Raw genomic sequence first — 26,874 nt, forward strand, 5'->3', positions numbered from 1 at the left:
GAATAGGAAGGAAGAACAATGCCATATCAGTGTAGATCTGCATGATAATGGAACCTATGGTTTTTGTCATCTTGACCCTGAGCCTGGTCTCATATCTTGCGTACAGCTTGTCGATCTCGTTGGTGGGCATTTTCTGAATTTTATCGACAGTGAGATTGTCCCCACATATTGTTTGACTTTGCCGCCACCAGTCAATCTTGCTTATCATCACTTTTATGACCAACCACCATTTGTAACAAATGATATTCAATTCTAATCCGAATAATATCAAATACACGTGTAACAAGGATGAAAAGATGAAAGAGATGAAAGTTAAATTAAACACTCAGACTTAAAACTTTTATTTCTGTTGGCTTGTGGCCATGAAGTTGTGTTGTGGGCAAAAAGTGGTAGGCACACTAGATGGAAAGGGGTTAGGCCTGAGAAAAGCTATATTAATGAAACAAAGCTTTACAGAGGCATTTGTCAAAAGTGTGCCTGTACCCCTATCGTATATACTACTTTGCACAGTGAATTGTGGCATATGATCAGACCACCCAATGCTTCCTCTAAGGGAAAGACCTGGCCTTTGGGATGTTTCAACCTTTCCTGTTTATCTCACAATGGAGACACCAGGAACAGGTTTCACACATTGTACCCATATAGCGAATCAAACACAGGTTATCAGCATGACGCATAACCTTTGGACTTCCCCACTACACCCCCTTCATTGTGCACAAAACATAATAAGACTTCCATGAGAATGTTTTATTGAAACCAATACTGGTAATGTCCTTGCTAACATTTTCAATATCAATTCCATAAATGTACAGTCTTCTGATAAAGTTCTGAAAATGAAAATTGTATGCCATTCATCAAATACTGTTATTCAATCTTGTCTTAAATAGTGATAAAATATTAAGCATACATGGAAAACAATTTCATCAATACTTAAAAGTATGATTGTGATTTTTCAATGAAACTAATGCTACGATTACTTCAATTACTTTGATCCACTACTTTCAGCAGAGATTATATTATTATTAAATTATATTGTGAAAGTTCATGATGGTCAAGAAGTTTTTGACAGCCAAAATTGTCATGCAATAGATGATATTCAATCCCAGGTAAAAATTGCAAGTGGTCCCTATTTATATGTCAAAAAAAAGCCCAAAAGCTTCCAAAAGTACACAGGTATTGGTTTAAATGTCTTTTGCTGCATTTTCTCCCTTTAGAAGCTCTACCAAGAGTCCACATGAAGTCATGTTTGTTGGGAGTCGACTTAGAAGCTGCTCTTTGCCAATGAAACTAATGCGTGAGAGTTCTGGTAGGCGAAGTAACATTTCCCCAAACTTGTTGTGCAACATTTGGAAATGTCCAGTTGTATATGTTAAAAGAGCATCTAGCAGCTTTTCCTGGTGCTCCATTATCTTCCCTGGATCCTTAAGTCCTTTAACATCTGCAAATAAAGATTATATTTAGCAAAATGTATATATGTGATTTTCTACTTGTGTTGGCAAGTGCTCTGTATCTCATTTTTTCCGAAAACGATGGACAGATTAGTATTTGAACAATAAAATGTCGAAATTTTACCATCATGGGCACAATGATGAGGTCATTTGTGATCTTGATGTGGACACAAAACGTTGAAGGTTTGCAGCTTGTGGAAGTTGCAGCTTTTCAGACATAACTTCTATTCTGTGTTATGTAAGTGAAGTTTGTTTCATTCACTGTGTATAGCTCTGTAGGCTAACATGCAATGAGCATCCTTGAAGACAACTTGGCAAGCACTATAAGGCTTAACTCACACCTTCATATTGCTCGTTTCTCTGAAGGGAATTTTAAAAGTTGTAGAAATGTTCTATGGATAGTCAACTTCTTTATTGCATTGGAAGCGATGTTTCCGTGCAGGTACTAACACTATTATTGAGTAAGCGATACACACAATTGTAACATGGAGAATATATACCTAGCTGCAAGTGTGTATGCTCAATTGACAAGGTTTTTGTACATTTGATTGCTGGTGAGTGATTTGAGCAGAGTAGGTAGATGTACAGAGTAATAGAGATTAAAACAATATGTTGGATGAGTTTATACAACAGATAAGTTGATGTATACTGACATGGTTGAATAGAGTAGGTTGATGTACATATTGATTGGGTGTGATTACAATGCACAAAAGGAAGCATTGAAGCCAGTGGACAGATTATGGGTCGATTAGTGGTGATCTTTTATTAGGTGTTGTTCTTAATCTTGTAGTCTGAGTAATTGGTATCCAAGATTGTATGTTGTCCCACTGGAAAGTGTCCCAACTCCTAATCCAAACAAGGATTCCTCACCATTGTAAATATGAAGTCATCACCATCAACACCATAGCCCACCATCAAGAGCAATTCCAGCCCTCAACTCAAGACCCTCAGACAACTACAGACCCAGATGCAGCCACTAAGCAGACCCACATAACCAAGCTCAACAGCCTCTTGCCCCTCCCACCTTTCACCAAATGGAAACCACAAGATGATTACATCAAGAAAACTGTAGTCAATCTCAGCAGCAGGACCCTCAGCGATAACAACAAAGCTGTACTTAAGTATCCCATATGTCCCCGCAGTCAGCCACCAGATAAGACGACTCTTTCAGCAGCAAGCGGGTCTAGACGTTCTGTTCCAGAAAGGTAAGTCCATCCAAAACCTCCTAAAAGCCACAGGCAAACCACAATCAACAGCTAAAGAAGACCCCATAGGAGTAGTCTACCAGATCAATTGCCCATGTGGAGAGTCTTACATAGGTGAAACGCCCTGCACTCTCTCACTACAAACTAAAGAACACAAAACTAAGGTAACCACACCTAAGGTAACCCTCACCATGTCATCCTATGGGACAACATCCAAATCCTGGAAACCAATCGCTCAGACTACAAGATTAGGAAACTCCTAGAAGCCATGAACATCCAACCCCACCATGAGCAGGTATCAAGGATATTTTATCTCATCAGCCTATCACCACCTAATAAAAGATTACCACTAATCCACCCATACCCTGTCCACTGGCTTCTATGTTCCCTTTTGTGCACTGTAATCACAACCGATCAATATGTACATCAACCTATGGCAGTAGACATCAACTAATCTATTACATAGACTCATTCAACATATTGCAAAAAACGTACAGAGTTGGTATGATGTTTTGATCATGATCAGCGTTTCATTGCATTTGTTATGTTTATAAGTTTTCAAGCTAGACTGCAATTCATCGGTCCGCTTTTGAGCCAAACGGACTATACACCCGTATACCGCATACACAGGATTACTGTGAAAGTTTTTCCGACTTTCTCCTCTGTAAAAGATGGTACTGGATCAGTGATTTCATTAAAGCTCAAAATCTCAACTAAGTAGTTGTCACCTTAGTTGATAGTTATATCAGCCTTTTGATGACAGTTGAGATGAGACAATACAAGGCATTATCTAGCCTCATGTAAGAATGTTGAGTTTTGATTGGCCAACGTGACACTGATAAAATACCATGCACATCCATCATGATCCGCCATTGGGAGTATAAAAGTCGTACACTCTTTCTATCTAATGCAGGGATTGGGAAAGGCTGTCAATATTCTCTTTCCTAATCCCTGCTAATGTGAGTAAAACTGTGGAAGTGACAATTTCTTATGCCTTAAAGACAAGTGTAAGTTGTAAGTTTCTGAAACAGCTATAGGCCAATCCAACATTATGTGGAACCTTTTAAGTGTGAAATAGGTGGACAAGCACATATCTCTTCATCTCACATTACATCTTGTTGGAGATTGATTTTTACGTTAAAAATTAAAAACAGAAGAGAGGTATGAAACCAAAAATGGCAAAGTAAAATGATACCACAAACACATTGTATATGAAAAATTACCTATTGTAACAAATCAACACACAGGTATCATTATGGTCATAAAAATGCCAAGAGAGTGGCAGTGTTGGAAATAACCTTCGACCAATAGGCCCAGTGCCGGCTGTTACTGCATTGGGCTGGCAGTTTCAAATATGGCCCTTATGGCTTTCGGTAAATTATCGGTCAAGTATTTTTCAATTGGTATGTTTCCCTTTTTTCCTTTATTAAGGTTTGGGAATCATGATCCAGCATGTTATGATAACTTATGCTTGGTGTAGGAATGTCAACACTAGTCTAACAAATAAAAACTTCCCTGTGTGCTGTAGAAACAGAGTGACACTGTGTACAATGTGGTCTATTTTGTTTTTATTATTTTGACTTTAACCAAATGGGCCTGCAGATTTCATTTAAGGGCCTGTAAATTTCAAAACCTACAGATAGCAGGCCCTGATGGCCAGCTGGTAAATTAAAGTATTGCAAACACTTGACAGTTAATAAATAATAAAGAAATAAGACAGTGATAGTAATAGTCACCTGTCTGCAATAGTATTTAGACATGGAAGAAAAGACTACCTACAGCATTCCCAGGATACCGAGTGATCATAAAAATGCTCTTCTTCTTGTGACTTGAGATTAAATGGGAGATCAGAGGCAATAGCCAGCTCCTCTTATATACCCCAAAAAACCCTACCAGATCCTTCCATGATATTCTGCTTATCAGAACACTGTGGCAGCCTCTAGAAATCGGTCTAATATAGCACTCCACTGCCCCTTACTGAATCTCCAGGTATGATGTATAACAATTGGTTTGTTTGTTTGTTACACATGGTATAACACTGCCTCATTTATAAGAATCTAAATCTGTGGTCCTGTGAAACTACCCAGCCTTAGATTATTTGGGAAGGTGAATGTTATTCTCATTCATATTACTCAATAATCTGGCTGAAACAGACTGACTGGCTTTACTTTTTCTGCCCATAGCACTCAACATCTGAATCATGTTCAGTTTCATCTCTTTTAATTGCTTGTTATTTCCTTCCAGTAGTGGGGTCTTAAACTGTCGATCAGCTGGGAGAAGTTAATACCCTGTTACATGCACCTGCGATACGACATTTGCTAGTGCTGATACAGTTTGCTATGTACAGAGTAACGGCTCGTACAGCTGAATAGCATTGGTTTCGTCACGGTGATAAGTATACTTCATCATTGATGTGAATGGCTTCTGGTAGTTTTCTGATCTTGTAGTGGATGTGATTACTCATGAGCATGTTGTTCCTATTCCAAATGATGTTGTGGTGTGGTGAGCTTCCTCCCAATAATCCCCCCATAGGTCATTCTGTTTGTTCATTAGTTTTTTGTGTAAACATCTTCCAGCCTTGTACATCACCCGACTCATTGTAGCCAAACTGAGCCATGCATGTACAACCTTGCCTTCATTATTGTACATCACTTCCTTGATACTGGTGTTAGTAGCTACATCAAAGCATCGCTCACATTAATATTAAAGAAGTTGTATATCCACAGAACTCTTTGTGACGTTTGTTATTAACTAAATTTGTTGTAAGGAAAGTTGCTTGTTAACTCAACTACGTTTGCATGGTGATTGAGCTTCATGAAAAACCAGACTAGTGACCCAGGGAGGTTTCAGTGTTGGGATTGTGCCCACCTGTAACCAGGTGTAAAAACCTCGGAGTCAAGTTTGTGTGCAGACTCTTTCTGTGTTGTCACAACCCCTAATGTACAGTAGACAACCCTGTGCACTTAGAAGAACTCACAAATCCATTGGCAAATGACCAGATGGTGGCCACATGAATACCTGCAAACACCTAGTTGCGGGTACAGCAACGTGCAGTAAACGTGGACAAAGTACCGTGAATGTGTCACCAGTCCACCTAGCTGTGAATGGGTACCTCGATAGGATGAGACAGCTACAAATAATTTGTTGCGCTTAGACGCAGAAAAAAACGTATACTCCCCAGGGAGTTGAGGCTGGTGATATGATGTGTGCTATATAAATATCCTATAATAAAAATATAATAAACTCCACTGACTGTATTATGTCAGGAAAAGCTGATATGACGCAATATCCACAACATTTGACAAATTTAATGGTACTGTTGCTTATGGTCAGTAATGTTTGTCAATATGGTTTGTAACGGTGTCAGTTACTTATCGCTAATGGTCACAACAATAGTAAAATAAACACATTAACTATTAACATTTCGGAGCTAATTTAACTTCAAAATAGCAAGAACATGATATACAATCATTGGTTTTAAGTCATGAGCAATTGTTTCACAATTATTTGAATTGAAAATATTAAATTTTGGAACAATAAAGTTGAATCTGAAGAAGGTTTTCATATCCAGACATAAATCAAATAAACTGACCATGAAATAATCAGTAACCCAATGGGCAATAACCTTTTACGGTACAACATATCCCATCCTCGATATCTCGAGAGTATACATTCCGATGAATCTCCACTATACCCTGGATGCATCTTACAGCTAAGCCCGATAAATGTATTACCTCCCTTGGCTGGCTTTTCATCCAATCAAGTGTATACGCTGGGAAGTTGAGCGAACCAGTCACATCTCACTTTCGCTTTTTGAACTATCTAACCGATTAAACTTGACAACACAAGTCATGCACAGGTTCTCTGAAGGAGGCAGAAGTCCATGCATGTATTTTTTAAAATTTTCTGACCTATGAATGTGTCTGCATGATTTTTCCAAAATCGGAGTCGCACTGCGAACAAAACTCTGCAGCTGCAACTGCTACCATTGTTGACACACTGTCAAGCTCAGTTGTAATGGTGGCTTGGCTGATGGGCTACTGTGAGAATGCGGGGCAAGCAAAGGGAGGTAAAAAAAATTTCGGGCCGACATAGATGCATCCAGGGTATAGATATCGAGGATGAAAATATCCATGAATAAATGGAAGGCAATTTTTTGTGTCTGTAATGTTTTGTCAGGCAACATGTGAAAGAAATGTTTCCATTCTGAATATCTAGAAACTTCCCTCAAGCAGTCTACAATGATAGTAATAACTGAATGATTTTGGCCATACTACTTTCAATATTTTTGTCAACACTCTCATCTGTGAAGTCCAAGGTGTCAGTACTAATTTTCCCAGATTCTCTGAAAAAAGTTTAGTGACTTTCACCATCACTTATTGTTTTACCTGCACTGCAAAAGATCGTATCTGTGATTCTGTACCACCAATCGTACTTGTTCTTGGCTGCACGCTGAATTCATTTGACTTCATTACACGCACGCAGTATGATGTGCTTCTTATCAGGTGACAGAAGGACTCCTTGTCCATTGTTCTTAATTAATGTAGGGACAACTTAAAGACTTTAGGTTACATGTTGCAATTTGCCCATTGGTGGTGACAAACATACCACTCTAATTTTCAGTTCAGGATGTGTGTTACTAAACTTTAAACTTTCGTCAATTAAGTCACTCTTTACACTGAAATCGAGACTACTTTACTTCATGAACCTGTAAGACCCAAAACTGCAAATCGCATCAACAAATTTCAGTGTTAGCAAAGCGTATCAACCAGCATAACTTGCCACTGGCAAACGTGTCTTCACGTGTAGTGAGTGAGTGAGCTTAGTTTTACGCCGCACTCAGCAATATTACAGCTATATGGCGGCGGTCTGTAAATAATCGAGTTTGGACCAGACAATCCAGTGATCAACAACATGAGCATCGATCTGCGCAATTGGAAATCAATGACATGTGTCAACCAAGTCAGCGAGCCTGACCACCCGATCCTGTTAGTCGCCTCTTACGACAAGCTGAGTCACCTTTTATGGCAAGCATGGGTTGCTGAAGGCCTATTCTACCCCGGGACCTTCACGGGTGTCTTCATGTGTAGCAAGCCATAGCCTCTCAAAATTAGAAATTCGTCTGTAACTTCGCTATTTGACTGAAATTATGCACAACTACACATGGATATTGTAATACTTCTCACCTGGTATCACATTGGTTTGTGAAATGTATCTTGTTTTGACAATTAAAACAAGACATTATTGCCACTTGTTGCCAAAACATACTAAATAACATCAACCTTTTACGCATTTCTTATAACATTTAGTCTGATTTTTATATCAAGCTATTACAAAATTATTAAGTTTTCAAAATACAACAAATTTCCCCCAGAAAGCTTAAAGAACAACTAAACTCAATTTTTTGGTACTCTTTTTATCCCTGCATGTGAAAGAATTCTGGTTAGTCATAAACGGAACACCATTTTTTTAAAAAAAACCCCTTGTGGTTAATTAATACCAAGCGCTCAAAAGTTGCTAAAAAGCCGTCTGCTTCTCTCTCGTCTGCAAACGAAACTGCTGACAGGTTACGTAACTCTGTCGCCAGAGCCCTACAATGACGTCATAGAAGGAATGATTTTCAGTTAAATGTATAGAAAATGTGTAGGAAGCTCGTCATTTTGCTGATTTGTCGACGTCACCAAAGACATGCCGAATTGTAATGTTGCCGTCAATTGTTCCTTGGGGTCGGGTGATGGTGTCACAATGTACAGATTTCCACCGGACTCCGTAGTTTGTGCTTAAATTGGTTGTTTGTGTGTGCGAAGTGAGCGTTGTGGAAGCCTGTGGTATATACTAAATCGGATGGTTTGCCCCCTACCATGCTTCCAGGATAGAAAATGGAGTGCAAGTTTCATCGAGTTTATATAATCAAAACTGCTTACTACACATTGCTGACCAAAAGGATTTTGCATGGATATAACGCTTTCTTCCTCGGAAACGAGGTTGTGGTCGAAGTGACAATATTATCGTAAGTAATAATATACTGACCTTATATTGACCGCTTCCAAGAGTGAAATTGTTATGTTATAAGCAATGTCATGTAAAATCCTAATGTCCATCAATAAAATACATATTTTACTACCAGTGAAAAGTAATTTTGATTTTGTAAGTCGATGAAAACAAACTTAAATAGCATTTGTCCTCAGACAGGGCGCCGCAATTCACGGGCTAAAGTCCGTTAGAATCATTGAGATTGTGATTTGTTCTCATCAAGTTAGAAAATCAAAACTATTTTTACTGGTAGTTAAATATGCATTTGAATCATGGCCAAAAGGAGTTTCCATGACACAACTTTTAACATAAGGACTTCTTCCAAGGAAGCAAGGTGGGGGTTGAAGCAACATTTATATTGCAAGCAATATTATATTGACCTCCACATCACTTCCAAGAGTGAAATTGTTATGTTTTATGCAATGTCATGCAAACTCCTATTGTCCAGCAATAAAATACATATTCTACTACCAGTAGAAAGTAATTTTGCTTTTGTAAGTCTGTGAAAACAAACTTAAATAGCATTCATCCCAAGACAGGGCGCCACCATTTTTGAAAATCGTGAAGTCAAATCCATTTGAATTAATGAGATTATGGTTTGTTTTCATCAAGTTAGAAAATCAAAACATCATATATATGTATTTCAATCATTACCAAAAGGAGTTTGCATGACACAACCTGTAACATAACCTAAGTGAGGTCTGGGTCGAAGTGAAAATACTGCGCATTAAATTTCTTCACTTGCTAAATTTACTTGGTTTGTAAAGTTCACTCATCAGTATGTAGACACTTGTCAACATACGTCTTTTACTTGGTCTCATAATCCTAATTACTTTATAATCATACTTGTATGCATTTTGAAATTTAATAAAAAGAAGCGATCTGCGAATGTATAACAGGAATGTAATATGTAGACATTTCATAGTTTGCCTATATGAATCATAATTCACATGCACGCCCTAGTGTATGTCGTCTGCATCATTACACTTCACGACAAAAACAATGATTCTGTTGAAAGCTAAGACTTAATAAAAACAAAAATGCAAACATTAAAATTAAAGTTATAGGGGCAATGTCAGGTTAATATCTTGTTAAAGGAATGTATCCATCAATATCCACAAAATCGAGTGATATATAATTCATTTGCAGATTTCCCAAGTGATATGTCTTTTAACAGTCTAACATACCAAAACATGATGTATCGTTTCAGGTTTTTCACATTGCTGTATAGTTTCATTGGTTACCCAAGCTAGCACACCTGGCAACTAATTGCATAATGTGGGTCATTCTTTTTAAAAAGTTATTTAGTTAACCAATAATGAGCAATCAATCAATGTATTGGCGGTTAAGCCTTTGAAAGAAGGGTGTTGTTTTTACATAGACACAGACACGACAGAGTGTATTCAGTATAGGTTAGTAAATGTACATACATAAACACTACCTTTTGACAAATCCCCCATTTAAATCCACATAATACTAATTAATCAATCAGCGTGTTATCGGTTAATCCTTTGATCGATCCAGACACAAGAAATGCCAAACGGGGGCCTTTGTTGGGTAATTTAAGTGGCGTTACCACTAATTATACCTGTTATAAATTCATTAACTGAGCATCAAGTGAATGATGACAAATAACGTGTAGGTTTATACCACCTAACACGGATTACAACCTAGCGACATCAAGTGATCTTGACAGAATCGTCTATGAAAACAAGGGTTGTAACTCGAAAACTAGGCAGAGCAGGAGACAAAACTAAATGATAGTAGAATGTGAGAACATATAGCTTTCATTTTTCTCAACAGCTTTCGCGATTTCAGGTTTGTACAAACCTGTAAACGAAATAGTCTAACCCCTGAAATGTAGATGAATACTGCACAGACCCTCATTTCTATACCTACAATTACGTCTCAGAGACGTGCCACTCTGATAGGCTGAAATTTCATTTGTGGCTGAGAATTGTGCACTGTTGACAAAAAGGTCGATTTAGGCTAATCAAAGGTCGAAATGATTAGTTTTAATGGCGGGGTCTCATTTATAGCGATGTCAGCAATTGATTTTGTACCTGTACCCTACTAGAGTATATGTGATAAGTTCTGGTTTTACTTACGCAACTGGTGCGGCAAGACTAGATGGTGAAAAGTAGTTTCAGCCAATGCATAGTGTTTCTGTACATAGCAAACGTCTTATCTCTGGTGTGTATTACAGGTGTGGATATGAACTCAAGACACAAACCGAGTTTGTCTCTCTCCAGCACCCCAAAGAGAGAAGTAATGTTTTCCCATCAGGTGCTGATGCATACTAATATCATCTCTAAAAACACTGGATGGGTTTGCTTACAATGAAGGGGACATCTATTGAAAATCTGATTACAGTTTACTGTAATAATAAACAAACTGAAAGAATATTGTCAGTGATGAAGTTGGGGAATCCTGGGAATATAGTACAATAACCATCATCTCACTGACTCAGTCTAATCTTACACAAATAGTCTAGTTCAGTGTAGTGCCTGAATGCATGGTACTCAGTAAGACAACAGTCATGGATTTGCTTACCTGGTGAAATGAGAAGCAGTACTTTCATAGCCACATACTCATACTGGTCTACTTCTAGGCGTCTCAGATGTTCCGACAGTGATATCATTCTGCTCACTACATCATCAAAACCTAAGTCTTGAGCACGCTTTAAACCAATAGTTTTGCCAGCAGAAAGAGATAGCACTCCTGGTGTAGCTATTGACCGCCAGCACACCCCAAGAGCCAATAAGTCTGACCAGCAATTTTGCAGCAGCAGAATCTGGTCGTCAGTCTGAAAAACAGCAATAGTCACTCAACACATATTGTGTGGACTTACATCATGCTCATTCATAAATATTTGTCCATGTTGTAATGAAAGTAATTCAAGAAAAGTCTTAATAATGTGGCTTCAAGGTGTTGCAGAATTACATATCTGCTACCTTAGAGGTGGTCTGTCATCTTACAGTAATTAGGCACACTGTTTATTTAAACGTAAGTAACAGAATGCTCAGCAAAGACTCAGCCCTTAAAGGTCCTGTGGCTCACTCCATGTTTTAGGAAGGATTAATATAAAAACATCATATGAAATGTCACCAATGTATCAATGTAACAGATATCCTCAATGCGCCCACATAAATTTACATATCCAAAATGTATCTGAGATATTGAGGTTGTGAAATGAACACAAAACAATAAAATGCATCAGTGCTTTGTAACCTTACATCTGTTTGCTGTACAAAGTTAGACTGCAGGTTAATGATGGTGGTCTGCAAATAATGTTCATCAGAGACATGCTTCAGTGAATTGATGACAACTAAATTTCAGTTGGAACCAAACAAGTAGTGTGACGTTTCAATTGAAATATTTAGTCACCATCATTTCAGGAAAGCATGTCTCACATTTTCAAACACACTAGGTTTATTTCCATTCTACCATGGCCCATGTAAAATCGAACTTCTTGAGTGAGGCGAACTTAACTTGTTTGTGAAGGGAGTGGTTGGTGCTGTTTGCATTTTTTAAACATTTCAACATATAAAAAATATTCTGTCCAAAGAAAAAACACTACAGTTTATTCAATACAATAATGTAATACTTAAGAGCTTGGTTTGGTGGGACCAAAAGCATTATCTAGCCTCATGTAAGAATGTCGAGTTTTGATTGGTCCACGTGACTCTGATGAAATACCATGTACATTGCATCACAATCCGCCAGCGGGAGTATAAGCCTTTAGTAACGTGCGGTGCATTGAGGTCAAACAATCAGCTGGTGTCAACGTGTCAGCAAGTCGATTTGATGCGTGTTGTTTTGTTTTGATTTAGTGAAAACATTCAGCTAGATAAATGCCTTATCACATTGTGTCGAGGGAAATACAGGGTTTTATCAGTCCCTCGTAGGGTTGTATTCCCTTACAACCTTACTTGGGACTGATAAAACCCTGTATTTCTCTCGAAACAATGTGATAACTTATAGTGTCATCAGCTGAGTAATGTGCAGTTTAGTAGGATGCGAGGAAGAAGGCCCATAGCGGAAAAGTGTAAGCGTAAAAGTCGTTCCATGGACTGGCTAGAGCATCATGCCTCAAGCCAGATGGTCCAGAATCAGTGACAAAATAAGGCAGCTGATGGTTGAACCAGGTGGCGAATGTGTCCACTGTCGACGTCATCAACGGAAGACAAAAGGTCTGGAACACCTGTGGATGTAGATTCCACTACATCGGGAAGGGACAGCTTGGGTGTGATAACCGAATCTGCAATGACATTCTTCGCTCTTAGAATATGGTTAGTGTGAACCAATATGTTGAGAGAGTCTACCAGGTGAGACCCTGTTGACCCCATCCGATTATCTGATTGGACAATGAGGGTAATCGCTCAGAAGATTTCTTGCAAGTGAATAACTGACAAAATCACCACACTGAGCTCGAGAACAATGAAGACAAAAGATTGAAAATCGAAGCAGACAGCGTATATGTAACGGCCAAACCAGAGGTACCATGAAGAGGTGCTGAACCAAGAAAGCTGTGAGGAACAGGTAATGCTTGTGAGAAGCAACATTTTGTACTTGTGCTTGCTTCCCTAAGCACCAGGGAGACCGAATCCAGTCATAGCAGGTGGGTGTGCACTCAAGTGTACTGACGGCTTCCGATTGGCTGGTTCATTTGCTGATAAGCTGAGAGCTCATTGTGTGCACAGAAAGATGATCTGTTTGATGGGCATTTAGAAGTATGGCAAGTCACAAGAAAATAAGATTCCTTTCTTGTACTTGATGCGTCGTTTCAGCATGGGGAGCACCTTTAGAATACAGCACCACAACTTCACGTAAGGACGATCTCAGCCTTCGGTAACTTGTCATTAAGACAGGCAACCAGTTTGTGAGAACCTGTCGGACGCGAACCTGCGACCTTCGGATTGATAGCCCGACAGCTAACTGACTGAGCTACGTCCACACTGTTGCACAATGTGCAAATTTAGCTAGTCATTCCTGTGACGTCACGGAAATCACCGGAAAACTACGAAGTAATTCAGGTAGCCATGGTGACTTGTGATGGGCCCGCAAACTTGCACCTGCGAAATATAAGCGTCATTTTACTCCTGACATTCAAAGGGCAAACAACGTTAATTGACGATGACAGGATCTTTGGGGGATTTGTTCGAGGATTTTGTGATGGAAAACAAAGTGTGGTGCACGGGAGCAAGGAAAGAGAACGTGGCTCATGGGAGTAAGGATAGGAGGGCCAGGAATAAGGATGTGGTAAACGCTGTGAAGGCAGAAGGCAGTTTACCTTCATTTCGAAGGTGTACGGATGCTCCTTGGGTAAGTTCATATGGGAGAGATTTGGGGAGGACTTCAAGGGTCACAACTTATGATTGGTTGCTCTTTCATGTATTTGTGACCATTTATGCTACTTTGGCTTGGTGAATCGTGGGTTACTCTGTAACCATGCAACCTGTGATGAATGCAAGAGGTCGATGTATCTTGCAGAGGAAACTGGGATTCATCGGAGTAGTGACAGCATTTGTTGGGCTTGTTGTAGAACGATTGATGGAGTTAGACATCAGTGTTACAAATCAATTCGAACTAAATGCTGGTTCTCTGATGCTCGCATCAATATGGCTGAATGTTTGAAATTGATTTTTCACTGGTGTCGGAATCGCTCTCATCTTGATTGTCAGACTGAGTACAGTTTTTCTTCAGCAACGACTACTGACTGCTACAACTTGTGTCATAAGGTGTGTGATAAATCTGTGTATGGGAAAATGGAGAAGATAGGTGGGCCAGGAATGATTGTTGAGATTGATGAATAAAAGTTTGGCAAAAGCAAGTATCATAAAGGTCATTATGTTGAGGGCCAGTGAGTGTTCGGAGGTGTTGAGAGATTGGCCCGACATAAGATATTCATGGTATCAGTGGAACGCGGTGATGCTGACACTTTGATTCCATTAATCAAGCACTGGATTTTACCTGGTTCAATTATCATTTCTGAGCATTGGAAATCATAGAGTTCTCTCGATTCTGATCTGGATTACACACGTCTCACTGTCAACCATTCCATGAATTTCAGAGACCCCATTACAGGTGCGCATACAAATACAATAGAAGGAGCATGAGGTTACCCAACAGTATCCTGTTAACAACATGCCTGGATCCATTCCACTTCAGCCTGCTTCCGCTACGATTCTTGCTGCTGCCTCTCCTGCCAACTGACTGAGTACTGATCATGCCTTCAACGATGATGATTCGATCCAAGTTTGGTTTTCACCAAATTCCATTACATTTACTTTTCTTGAGTGTATTATTAATTTCATTCACAACAGTAAATGTATAGTGCTTGTGTGAATTTAAAATTAAAAGAATCCCCGACCCAACCAATGTCATCTCCTAACCCTAACCCTAACCCTAAACCAAAACCCTTGAAACTATCCGAAATGACATAAAAGCGGCACAAAAATGGCTGACGTATAATGCATTCTTATCGAATAAACAAAACGTAAATAAATACACTCCATTATTGTTTCTTAATGCAAATAATGTATGAAAAAATTCTATAAGTATGTAAGTTCCCATTCATAATTCATTCAGTGCTAAAAATACGTTGAAAGCGAAAATATAATTAAATATTTAAAATAAAAGTGCATTCATAAACTGGTGCCTACCATAAGTAGCACATACGCGGTAAACACTACCGTAAACTCTCAACATCATTGGTGTTGTTTAATGACATAGCCAGTAGACACGAAACATCAGTGAGCGGTGTTTATAAGCACTGGCTGACCCAGACAAACTTGTTGCTATGTAAGCGTCACAGGGGCATTGTTTCGAGAACATGCTTTGGAACAAAGTCACATTTAAATACGTAAAAGGGTATTATGACGTATTTGTAAAGTTTGTGGTGCTGTAGGCCCAGTATGGCTTCATATACCGTTGTCAAATAAAATCATATGCACTAGAAGAAGTCGCTATCCATAAAACGTGTATAGAGATGTTGGGTTTTGTAAATACATGTTTTCTGAATTTGCATTCAATCCAAACAAAAATCATCTCAGTAGAGATGGTGAATTACTGCGGGGCTGGAAACTGTCATTCGTCCAAGTACAAAGCAAAATTTGAAACTGACTAGAGTTTGCACCAGTTGCCGTCGGATCCAGTCATCTGAGAAAAATGGATGTAGTTTGTTTGCAACCCACAGACATAAAACATGTCATGTGTCACACCTAATTACATAATGTGGCAGAGACAGGACTCGGGTGCAGAAGTCATAAATCAATTTATTTTGTTTATGGCGTATAGCCTGATAAGTTCAAATTGCATGTAGTCAATGACTGAAGCTGTGTATTGCATACTGTCTTTAGCAGACAGGCAGGCAGACATGTAGGTGTCAATAAACTAGACACTGAGCTTTCTCTGTGACAGAGACTGCTTACCACAATCAACAAGTTTTGTTTATGTAACAAGCAGATTATCTACTTGCTTGTGAACAAGATTAGACTACAAGATTAGACTTCTGCTCATGACCTCATACTCTGGGCAGGCAAACTGTTTCAAGTTCCGTAAACCGATTCACTGCACATGCGTCATGGGCGCGGCGCAGCGCAGCATAACCTGGGGGAAATTTAGTGAAACATTTCAACTCAGATTTCGCGGGCTTTTTTTTTATTGCGTTTTTTTTTTACTTTATAGGTTGAATTGGCATTTTTGGTGATTTGTTTCGTAGGCTTAAAAATGAACTGAAGACCTACACTTGAATAAGTTGCAAACAGTACACCATGCAGTATCGGCACACTAGAGCAGACATCGAATGAGAATGGTACATGAACAGAAACGCTGACCAACAGGAAGTGAACTTGATGTAATCACTGGATTGGAGTGATCACACTAGATAAGCTCGCATGACAAATGTCACTGTAGGTAAGTTGAATGCCACTCCAGAAAAAAAGACACAGTGCCAGAAGTCTCTTCATCTGGTGATGATGATGAACAGCAAGCATGTAGGACAATCTTACTTCAAATGTCGAGATGATGAAGGACCCTCAGAAACCTCTGACATTCCCTGTCAGCCACTCGTCTTGTGTCCATTTCATGATATAACAAGGGAACATGTTTCCCCATGATGAAGTATAGTGACAAATGGGAGACAGAGCATACATACATCCACACAGTGTAGCGACAAGAAAGAGAATGACAAGTACAGAATGTCACATGATCATCTAAGCGTGCAGCACGAGCATTGAGATGATTGACAGGTGCCATGTCAGGGTGGGGGCAGAGGTCAGGTGGTCAGAAGGCAGTGAGATTTGATTCAACTTAGCTCATAGCACATTTCCACACATGGTTGTAAACGGAGAGGAGAGCCCCATAATGTAAGATAGGACAAGTATAAAGATTGTCAAAAATACTAAACAGCAAAAGGTAGCAGTTCAGGGCTACACTGGTATCTTTCCACACACTGATTAAAAAATACTGAATGGCTTTTGAGCTCTGCCATGGCAGCAAATTATGGAAGACAAATACCTTTTTCTACATCCCTCTTGCAATTGTTCATAATATTACTATGATCGTAAGTATTAATTACATAACTTTCAAACCACTTTTACAAACCTAATGTCTTTCAAAAAATGTATCCAGGGTTTCCGCTAGACATTAATATATTAATTAAGCACCACTCATTTTCATGCGATAAGACTGTTTTTAACACAACACACTGGTCATTCATGATATGGAAACCAAACACATGGTTATAATTTCGTCAACTGGACCATCTAAGTGTCATCAACCACCAGCACTGATGCTACTTTCGGCTGTAATTTATTGACAATCATATTGGGGCACTAAAAATGTTATCAATAACCATGTTCAACACAATGGTCGCACAGACAATGTCTGTGGTCCAAAGTACCCAAAGTTCTCAAAAAACGTTCACTGTTCAATCCTAAGCCAACAGTAATGATGACGTCAGTATTTGGTGTATCCTCCCCTCACACGGATAACTGCTGCAACCCTCTTCCTCATGCTGGAAATCAAATGCCGAATGCACATCATTGGAATCCTCTGCCATTCCTTATGAAGAGCCTTGGCTAATTCCTGTAGATTTTGAACAGGTGGATGCCTTACTTGCAGCTGACGCCCCCGACAGTCCCATAAATGCTCAGTTGGGTTGAGACCAGGGCTTCTCGCAGGCCAAGGTAATTTGTCAGCTGTGTTGTTCTGCAAGTATGTTATAACAGCTATGGAATGATGGGGCCTAGCTTTATTGTCCATAAATACTGGCCGACTTTTGAGGTTTTTTTTTATCAAAATGCAGAAAAGCACCAGCTTTCAGTACTTCCTGTTGGTATCTCTGACCATTGAGTTAACTAGGGCAAGGTCATCATGGGGAGTGGTGTTTCTTGGCCTTCCTGATTGTGGACGATCCTTGACCCAGTCCAAGTAAACTTATCCTCAGTACTTTTCGTTACACTCCACTACTGAGTCTAACAAAACATTATGGGAGGACGTGTCAGGTAACCTTTGAGATTGACCAATCAGAACACAGCTTACCAAAATGCGAAAGTGCACATTCGCACATACCTTTTGAACTTTTTATCACGAAAAGGTTCGCACCCGAACGATTCCGAATGCTACTTAGCATACACTCGCTTCTGAGTGATGCACACAGTGCACGTACAACCATGACAACGGTGAGTAAACAGTCGCTGAAAATAGTGTTTTGGCAATATTAAAGGATGTTATCTTACAGAAATATTAGCTAATGGTAACCATGTCAACAGAAACCCCGAAGCATATATACTGCAGGTCAAATAACTGTGTTATATGCGGATTATTCTTTGTGGAGCGATCTGTGTCACTGACCTGAATATTTTGGAAGTCTTCACTTAGTGATGCGTTGATAAGAAAGCAATGAGAATATTTCATTTGACCTTTTTATAACCCTCAGTCACTTATACCATGACAGAACTTTAGCATGAAAAGCATGCATTTGAGTCAACACATGAATTTTCCATGATAACTGCATGTGTATTTCGATATAACTGGTTGACTTTTCTGTTTTGATCCTTTTTTTATACAATCGACAATTATTTTTGGTGGTGTTTAATTAAGGCTCATGTGTATATTTTGGGGGGTCAGGTTGACTCTCCAGTTTTTTGGGAGGGAGTCTACATTCACATTTACAAAGTTAATCAATTTTCAACTAATAACGTCTTTTTTTTCTTCAAATATACACCTGCAAAAGTGAATTCTAAAGAATTATGATGTGTAGTTAATCATTTCGAAATCAGATATCAATTTAGTTACATTATTACCTTCAGCAATGAATTGTGTGGTTTTGATTCATGAATTTATTGCATCAGAAGCAACGCAGTTTGTTTTTTATGCACATTTTCACTTTACACTTAGTCATATACGCAGGTTTTCCGTGGCAAAGGGGAACCCTGCATATGCAAGCGCATTAATCACTAAATCATCTAAAAATTAAATCATATTTGTAAAAAATCTACCTGCGATATACCTACCGAAATTGCCCCGAACTGAGGTAGATTTCTTGCCCAACGTACAAGCTTATAGAGTCGCAGTTCCGTAAGTTGCATGAGGTATGTGTACAAACTATCTTCATTCTCTTCAAACCCTTCTGGAATCATGTCCAGGGGGATTTCTTCATCGGACAAAAGGGGTTCCAAATTCATTATGTCTGTTAGAAGTTCTGGCACTTGCATCGTCCCACCCTCTCCACTCTGCTGTGATGAAGGTGTTGAATGGTTTAAAATAGCCACCAGATGACTCACACTGACATCAGAATTGCAATTGGAAGACTGGCCAGGAGGAACTGCCCGTGAGACAGATGATCGTTTTATCTTTCTATCTGTTGATATGGACTTTGTTCGACCATGTGCTGAACATCCATCATATGAGCTTCTGCCTCCTCTTGTTCGGTCCAGACGAATGGCTGAAAATGAAATACATTATATTTTCAGAATTTAACAAAACCTTTTCGAAAGATATCCTGTTTCAATGAATAATAAAAACTAGTAGAGTACATGATTAATGTTAGTAATTCCATAGTCTTGGAATTGACAACAACTGACATAACGCATATATATGCACCAAAAAATACAACATGAATAGCGTGCAACAGTACACATGGTACACAAGATCATTTGCATCATTAACAAGAGTCATCAGAAGATGACATATCCCCCCGGCCCCCACATACTTGAAAGGACAAATCATCTGACAGTTACTTACTCTGTTTTTAGACCAAGTCTGAATTGTTTCCATGGAATTCATGAAAAATATAAATGCTATATATCTGTAATCAGAAAAAGTCACCATATCAAGAACTGTCTCATATATCTGCCAAGATCTTTTGAAAGATATGAAATGGTTTTCGAGTTGTGCTCCTGAAACGAAGTCCGCAACGTGTTCATGGAACCGAGAAAATAATACATCATAAAAACATGTAAATAGCAAAAGGCACCACTTGGGGGTCTTTCACACATATCTACCAAGTAAACACTGACAGATATTAACAAGTTTTTGAGTTCTGCTCCAGAAACAGAACACAACTCTCACTTTTGAGAGTAAGTCCAAAACGTTTCCATGGAAACCGATAAAATAACAAATCACAAGATCCTGTACATAGCAAAAGGCAACACTATAGGTTCTGACTGATATATCTACCACGTTTTGCACAAAAACATTGAATGTTTTTTGAGTTGAGACTAAATTCGAAACCTATCCATGGAAACAGAGAAAATAATAAATAACAAAAACCTGTAAATAGCAAAAGGCACCACTTTGGGGTCTGCTACACATATCTACCTAGTAACACTGACAGATATTAAGAAGTTTTTTAGTTCTGCTTTGGAAACGAAACACACCTCTCACTTTTGAGACTATGTCTGAAACATTTCCATGGAAACCAAGAAAAGAATAAATCACAAAAACCTGCAAGTAGCAAAAGACACCACTTTTGGTTCTGATTGACATATCTACCAAGTTTTACAGAAAAATATTGAATGGTTTTTGAGTTCTGCTCCAGAAACGAACCCCACCATACCGTAAGACTAACACCAAAATGTTCCATGGAAAAACAAAAATAATGCCAAAAATCTGTAAACAGCAAAAGGCACAACCATGGGCTGAGATTACTATATCTATCAAGTTTGGTCTAAAAATATTGTACGGTTTCTGAGTTATGCTCCAGAAACAAAATGATTACGGACAGACGGACGAGGCATCGACTATATCCCCCTGCATTACATGCCGTGGGGATAAAAATGAATCCTTAGCAGATGCAGGGCTTCAGGGCTAGTCTGTCATAAATCTTACTTTTCCAGAAACCAACAAGAGACATCAGAAGAGGACATATCCCCCCGGCCCCCACAAGTTTTTGAGTTGTGCTCCAGAAACTAAGCTCTTCCCTCCATTTTGAGACTAAAGTCCAAAACGTTTCCATGGAACCCAGAAAATTATAAATCACAAAAATCTGTAAATAGCGAAAGACACCATGTTGGGGTCTGAGTAGTATATACAATGGGGGTTCTGGACCACTTTCAAGAAATGTCTCTACAAAGCCTTATTTAGTAAATAAGGCTTTGGTTGGGACCTTAGATCTTGCTACTATTACCCCTACTACAAAAAGGTTGGGTGTCTATGAAACAGTTTACCGTGTATTGGTTGGAGGTAACACTGTGCCGTACGGTACGATCAATAATTCTTCTCTTACAAACCCCCTACCCAGCCCATCCCTCAAGTAGTACAAGTTAGGTTCGTCGGCTTTTATATCCACTTTATCTATGTTGTAAGTTTTGACTGACCATATAGGATCGGTGGCCCGCTTACGGCTATCACCCTCGTGTTCCCCAGGCTGGTATAGATACCTCACTAGGACCCTATCTGGTATCTGTTTCTCCTTCCCACGCAATGGAGCGGCCGACTCTGCAACTATTGATTTTAGTTTGATAGCGTCTGCCGGTTTCTTACCGGTGAGACGGGTGACTTCATGGTTGATTGCCGACACCACCTTGGGTAACCTCGTGACCCATTCAGTCGATCGTTTTCCAGGGGTGGCCATCTCCCTAGCATACTGATGGCCGAACAAGCGCTCAGCCAAAGTCCTATTAAATCTCTCAACTATGGCTTGGCTGCGATGGGCTCCGGCCGTGCCACGCCTGACCTTTGTATCGTGTTTGGCTAGCAGTTGTGACACGGCACCCATGAACTCCCGTCCGGGGTCAACTTGCAGCTCTGTTGGCCACGTCAGCGGACTGCGTTTGTATATGCGTTCGAATCCTCTGGCTACCTGGGCCAAATCTTTCGTGGTCAAGGGTTCGGCTTCCTTGTAACGACTGGCTACGTCCACTACGGTTAAGGCATACTTGTACCTCTTGTCGTGGGGTAGGAACAGTAGGTCTGCCTGGTGAACGCTATTAGGTATGTTAATACCGAACCTCCTTCTAGGCACGTAGCGTGGTGCCGGCAAATAGATCTGCCACAGGGCTTGTTTTTCAAGCCATGCTTTGGCTTCCTCCGGGGGTACTCGCGCTATTTTAGCTAGCTTATCTACTGCGCTAGCTCCTTTCCAGTACCCACGCGGGCTGTAGTAAATAGCCTCAAATTTTTTCATGTCCATACGCGTATGTGTTTATCCCATCAATAGCTATCCAACGTTTCGTGTCCATAGGCGACAGGGACGTCTTGTTTATAGTCAGTCCGTATATCTTATGTCCATCACTTCTAAGTGTGTTCATTTTATGTCTAAAGGTACGGGTCTTGAACAGGGCTTCCTTGAATCTGGCGTGTTTGATGTGTTGTTTCACCACATACTTCTTAACCCCCTTAGCCTTCCGGATCTCACTATTGTCGGCTTTCAGTATGGAGTACATCTTAGGTCTCAAACCTATGTACTCGGCTATGGGCGTGCCAGCACACTCGTCCTTCATCTTACCTAGGACCTTTTTATTTACCGTACTGTGTATGGCATGGGTCTTAGGGTAGTCGCTGGTGTCGTATAAATCGAGGTGTTTTTTCATGTCCTCGTACACGTCCTCGGTTCGAATCTCCATCAGCAGGGAATCCGTGTCAGTGTACAGCACTTCACACCTGTCACCGTACTGTTTCTTGAGCTCGTTATAGTAAAAGTCGTACATCAGGTGTTTGGATAAATCGAGGATGCTCATCCCCACGTAAACAGGCCGGTTGAATTTTATGTGGCTTTTCTTCATGTGTAGGGCAACCAGGTTGTCTGTGAATATCTTACTACGGTTGAATGCCGGACTGGCTATCAATCTCCTGAGCTTGTCTTCCTCACTCGACCGAACCAGCTTCACGGTCACGCGTTTCCTCAGGTTCTCCATAGTCTTACCAAACACCGAGTTGTTCATGAGCTTGTAGAGATTTTTCTCAAAATCACTGGTGGCTTTTTTTCGTAGGTCTGTGTTCATTCTGATGTAGGGCTCCATCCATGGGCTCTGGTCGAACATGAGCACCCTGTGTATTTTGGTCAGCCTCATACCCAACGACAGGTACAGCTGTAGGTTGCGATAGTGAACGATGTACTTGGTCTTATTCATTAAGTTAGGCACGAGTTTTTCAACGTCTGTCACACGCCCACCTAACAAGTTATGTTGGTACTCAGACATCCAGTCTGGGTTAACCCTCATACGTTCGGGGGCCAGGGGGTAGCTGTTGTGTGATGTGTGTAATTCCTTGGTATACTCTAAGTCAACCTCGAGGATATACCCTTTGTTCGAATCTGGTGCAACCCCCATAACATCAACGTGGGGTACCCATTCGAATCCCCCTGTAGGTAGATACTGGCTCATGGCCCAGCCGTACAGGTTGTTTGCGTCGAGGTAGAGAATGTGATTGGTTGGCTTGTTAGGATCGTAACCTTTCACGTATTGATTATTTGCATTCGCGTATCGTTTGGATGCCATGGAAATTCCACCTCGCAAGCCTTTCTCAATGAATAGGTGCATGTCGTAATCTGTGAGCAATTCCAAATTAACTCCTGTCTTTTTAAGCAAGGCGTCCCATGACAGACCTGGGCTGGTGTAATACCATGCGGGGTCGAGTTTATACTGCTTTAAACACGTCCGCCTAAACGTCTCAAACACGTCGGCTAACAGCAGTACATCTGTTCTCAAGTACAGGTCGTGATAATCACCCAGGTTCTTACAACCCAGTTTATTCCATACGTTAGTCGCGTGCGAGTAATCATCTCGTGAGACGGACGCCTCATTCAGCTTGCTATAAAAGCAGTCAATAGGGGGTAGTCTGGTCTCGGTGAACTTGACCCAACTATCCATGTACTCATAGGGGTACACACCCTTCCTCATAAGCAGGGGTCTAGTCTCGGCGTCTGTGTATCGATCGGTGATAGGGAAGGTATTGTTGGCCTTGACCAGACTGTCGAGTGACGACAGGAGGAACTGAAACGAGTCAATGAACCTAAGTCCGTTTAAGCTGAAGGAGATGTATCTCTCCATGTTGTTGGGGATGCACGTTATATTACCATCGATTTTCGCGATGGCCTGCATGAACAAGTGTGAGTCGTACCCTCTCAAGTTGTGAAAGACAACGGGGATGTTTATTGTCTTAGGGTTGATTTTAAGCTTGAGGTTGCACGCGTTGTGAGCGGCGCCTCTATACTTACCAGTTATGTGGCAGTGATCTCTCACCGAATCACCGTTAAGTGGTGAGTCACACACGTGACATTTAGTGCTACGCTTGTGAGCTAGCTTGTCGACTCGGGTCAGACGCATGGGAGCGATTCTATACAATGCATTCCTAATAATTTTTTCTTCCTCCTGCAAACACTTTAGAAACCTTTCAGCTGCGTCAGGGCCCCTATACACTACCGGAGCTTTCGTTTCCCCGTCACAACGGACGACAATGTATCCAAACGAACAGGCTTTATGCTCTTGTGTCTTGTGGGTAAAGGCACCACTGGGAGCCTCGCCGGCGGCAGCCATTAAGGCTTCGAAGTCGGCGTATATGATATAAGGCACAGACATTTGGTTCTTGTGGTTACTGAATTTTAGGATATTATCACCTTCCTTAGGCATGTCGACTCGTATGGCCGTCTGCCCCACACCTTGACAATCATCCCGGTGGGATTCTAATAAATCAGCTCGGGTGAAGCCATGTAGGCATCGTTCACAGAAGTGGGTCTTTTCTCTGTGTGCCGATTGGTCATACAACAGCCTGCTAAAGTGTTTTATCCATGTGTAGTGATACTTTTCACCTCGTTGGATCATGAATATATTGATAACTTGGCGATCCTTCACCGTCCTGACCCTGTGTACTATTGTTGTGTTACCTTCGTGCCCAAAGACATTTATAGCCAGATTATTCTGTTTTTCTACTTTAGTGATCTGGGATATGGGGGTGGGTTCATCTATACCATCCCAGTTGAGCCCATCGTCTTGGGGATAGCTAGAAAGCCTATCTGAATGAGTGCCAGCTGGAAATAAGACTGACCTGATAGCTAACCTCAGGCAATCGTTTCCTCTATTCTTAACGTTTACTATAGCATGTTTGTTCCTATAGTAGGGAGGCAAGGCTAGGTATGATCCGCCTCTGAACGGCACGTAGTTAGCTATGTCTAGATAGACATTATCGATTTTATCTATAGCCCACCCGGACCCCAAGTGTGTGTAGCGTTCTAGGTATTCTCGTATCTGCTGAAAACTGGTGTCGATTGATGCGTCAATGGTCTCTGTATGTGTGACGACCTCTTGTTGGCCTCGGAAGTAAGGCTGAACATACTCAGTGGTACTCCCAACCTGCTTATCGAGCGACATTTTCACTGTGATCTGAAACTTGATACTTCCTAGGTTATTTAGTTCCTGGTTGACCTTATCAGCTATTAGAGGCTTGATATCTGTAATGTCTATGTTTCTATCAACGTGCATGCGCCAACCTCTCAAATAGTTGCCTACAGCGCGCTCAGTGCGCACGAACTGTAGGTCAATAGCTCTATTCTGTCGTAATAATTCTAAAAGTTGTGGTTTTCTCATACGGGAATACCCGCCTAAACCCAAATCGTGTGCCTCGGCTTTCAGTTGTTTTACAGTGGGACGTGCTACGGGGGCATGTGATAACAATGCGGTTAACCCGGCTCTCCCCAGGTTTGAATAACCCGTGTATCCAAGCTGTTTTGCTTGAGCTTTTAATTGTTTTACTGAAGGAGGGGCTTCTAAACCTAGTAATCTCAACAATGCTGACTTTCGCATTCGAGAATACCCGATCACACCTCTCTGTTTTGCGACCCGCTTGAGCTCGCGTACAGTAGTCATAGTGTTTACACCTAAGAGAACCAATGTCTAATTGCTTCACAGTAAAGGGAGGTAACCCTTTCACGCATTGGAGTCTATCTTGAGCAGTCGCCTACGTTCTTTTATGTAGCCTTTTTTATTCTCGTAGATGAGTTGATGTCTGACTACGTTCGCTCCGTGAGCTTTACATAGACAGTAATGTCCTTTAACCCCGATACCACACACAGAACACGTGTAGTTAGGACTTCCCATATGGAAACAACAGAACCCCTGATTCCTGCATTTCCTACCACAGGCCTCGGTCTTCCCCATAAGTATGTATTCGCATCGGTATGGAGCGGGTCTCATGTTTACTTATATAGGTATTTTAATTTAATTGCTTCGCAACCAACGCAGTAGCTGCTATACCCAACACTATGAAGCCCAGTTCACGATTCATTTGTCCCTTGGATGGTGTGTAGTACTGAGCGAGTGTGGGTTTATTGAGCGGTTCCAATTGTTTACCAGTTAGTAGGTAGTATTCTTTCATTGCTTCATCAACATCGTTGAATGTTTGAACGGCATGGTTTTCACGCTGGAGTTGTTCGTTAATAAAATCGATCCTCTGGAGACGTTTTTTAGCGTACTCGGCCTGTGCTCTTTGTAATTTCTCAGTAGCGAGATCGTGCCGCTTCCTTTCTTCCTGTATTTCAGCCGCGTGATCATCTCGTAGTTTCGAGAAGAGGAAATTACTCCCGGAAAATGCCAGGGCATTCACTAACGCCCCACCGACCATCATAGCTATCGTGGCCATCCCTATATTTATTTCATTATATTTTCAGGTATTATCCCTTGTTTTACTAGGATGTCTTTTGTGGCCATCGCCATACCAAGGTTCATTATGAGCATACCCATATCCTG

General features: G+C 40.6%; 1 protein-coding gene across 1 annotated transcript in view; it reads right to left on the reverse strand.

The window, feature by feature from the left end:
- Positions 1-726: 726 nt before the first annotated feature.
- LOC137273702 (nuclear hormone receptor FTZ-F1 beta-like) overlaps positions 727-26,874 on the reverse strand; it is a 63,874-nt gene continuing 37,726 nt past the window's right edge. Inside the window, exons 5-7 of the mRNA XM_067806502.1 lie at positions 19,207-19,637; positions 11,240-11,492; positions 727-1,438 (exon numbers count right to left, since the gene is read on the reverse strand). Of these exons, the coding sequence (XP_067662603.1) occupies positions 1,182-1,438; positions 11,240-11,492; positions 19,207-19,637 (941 nt within the window). The 3' untranslated portion in view covers positions 727-1,181. The remainder of the gene's footprint in view (positions 1,439-11,239; positions 11,493-19,206; positions 19,638-26,874) is intronic.

This window comes from Haliotis asinina, chromosome 2 (genome assembly GCF_037392515.1).
Source record: "Haliotis asinina isolate JCU_RB_2024 chromosome 2, JCU_Hal_asi_v2, whole genome shotgun sequence".
NCBI lineage: Eukaryota > Metazoa > Mollusca > Gastropoda > Lepetellida > Haliotidae > Haliotis > Haliotis asinina.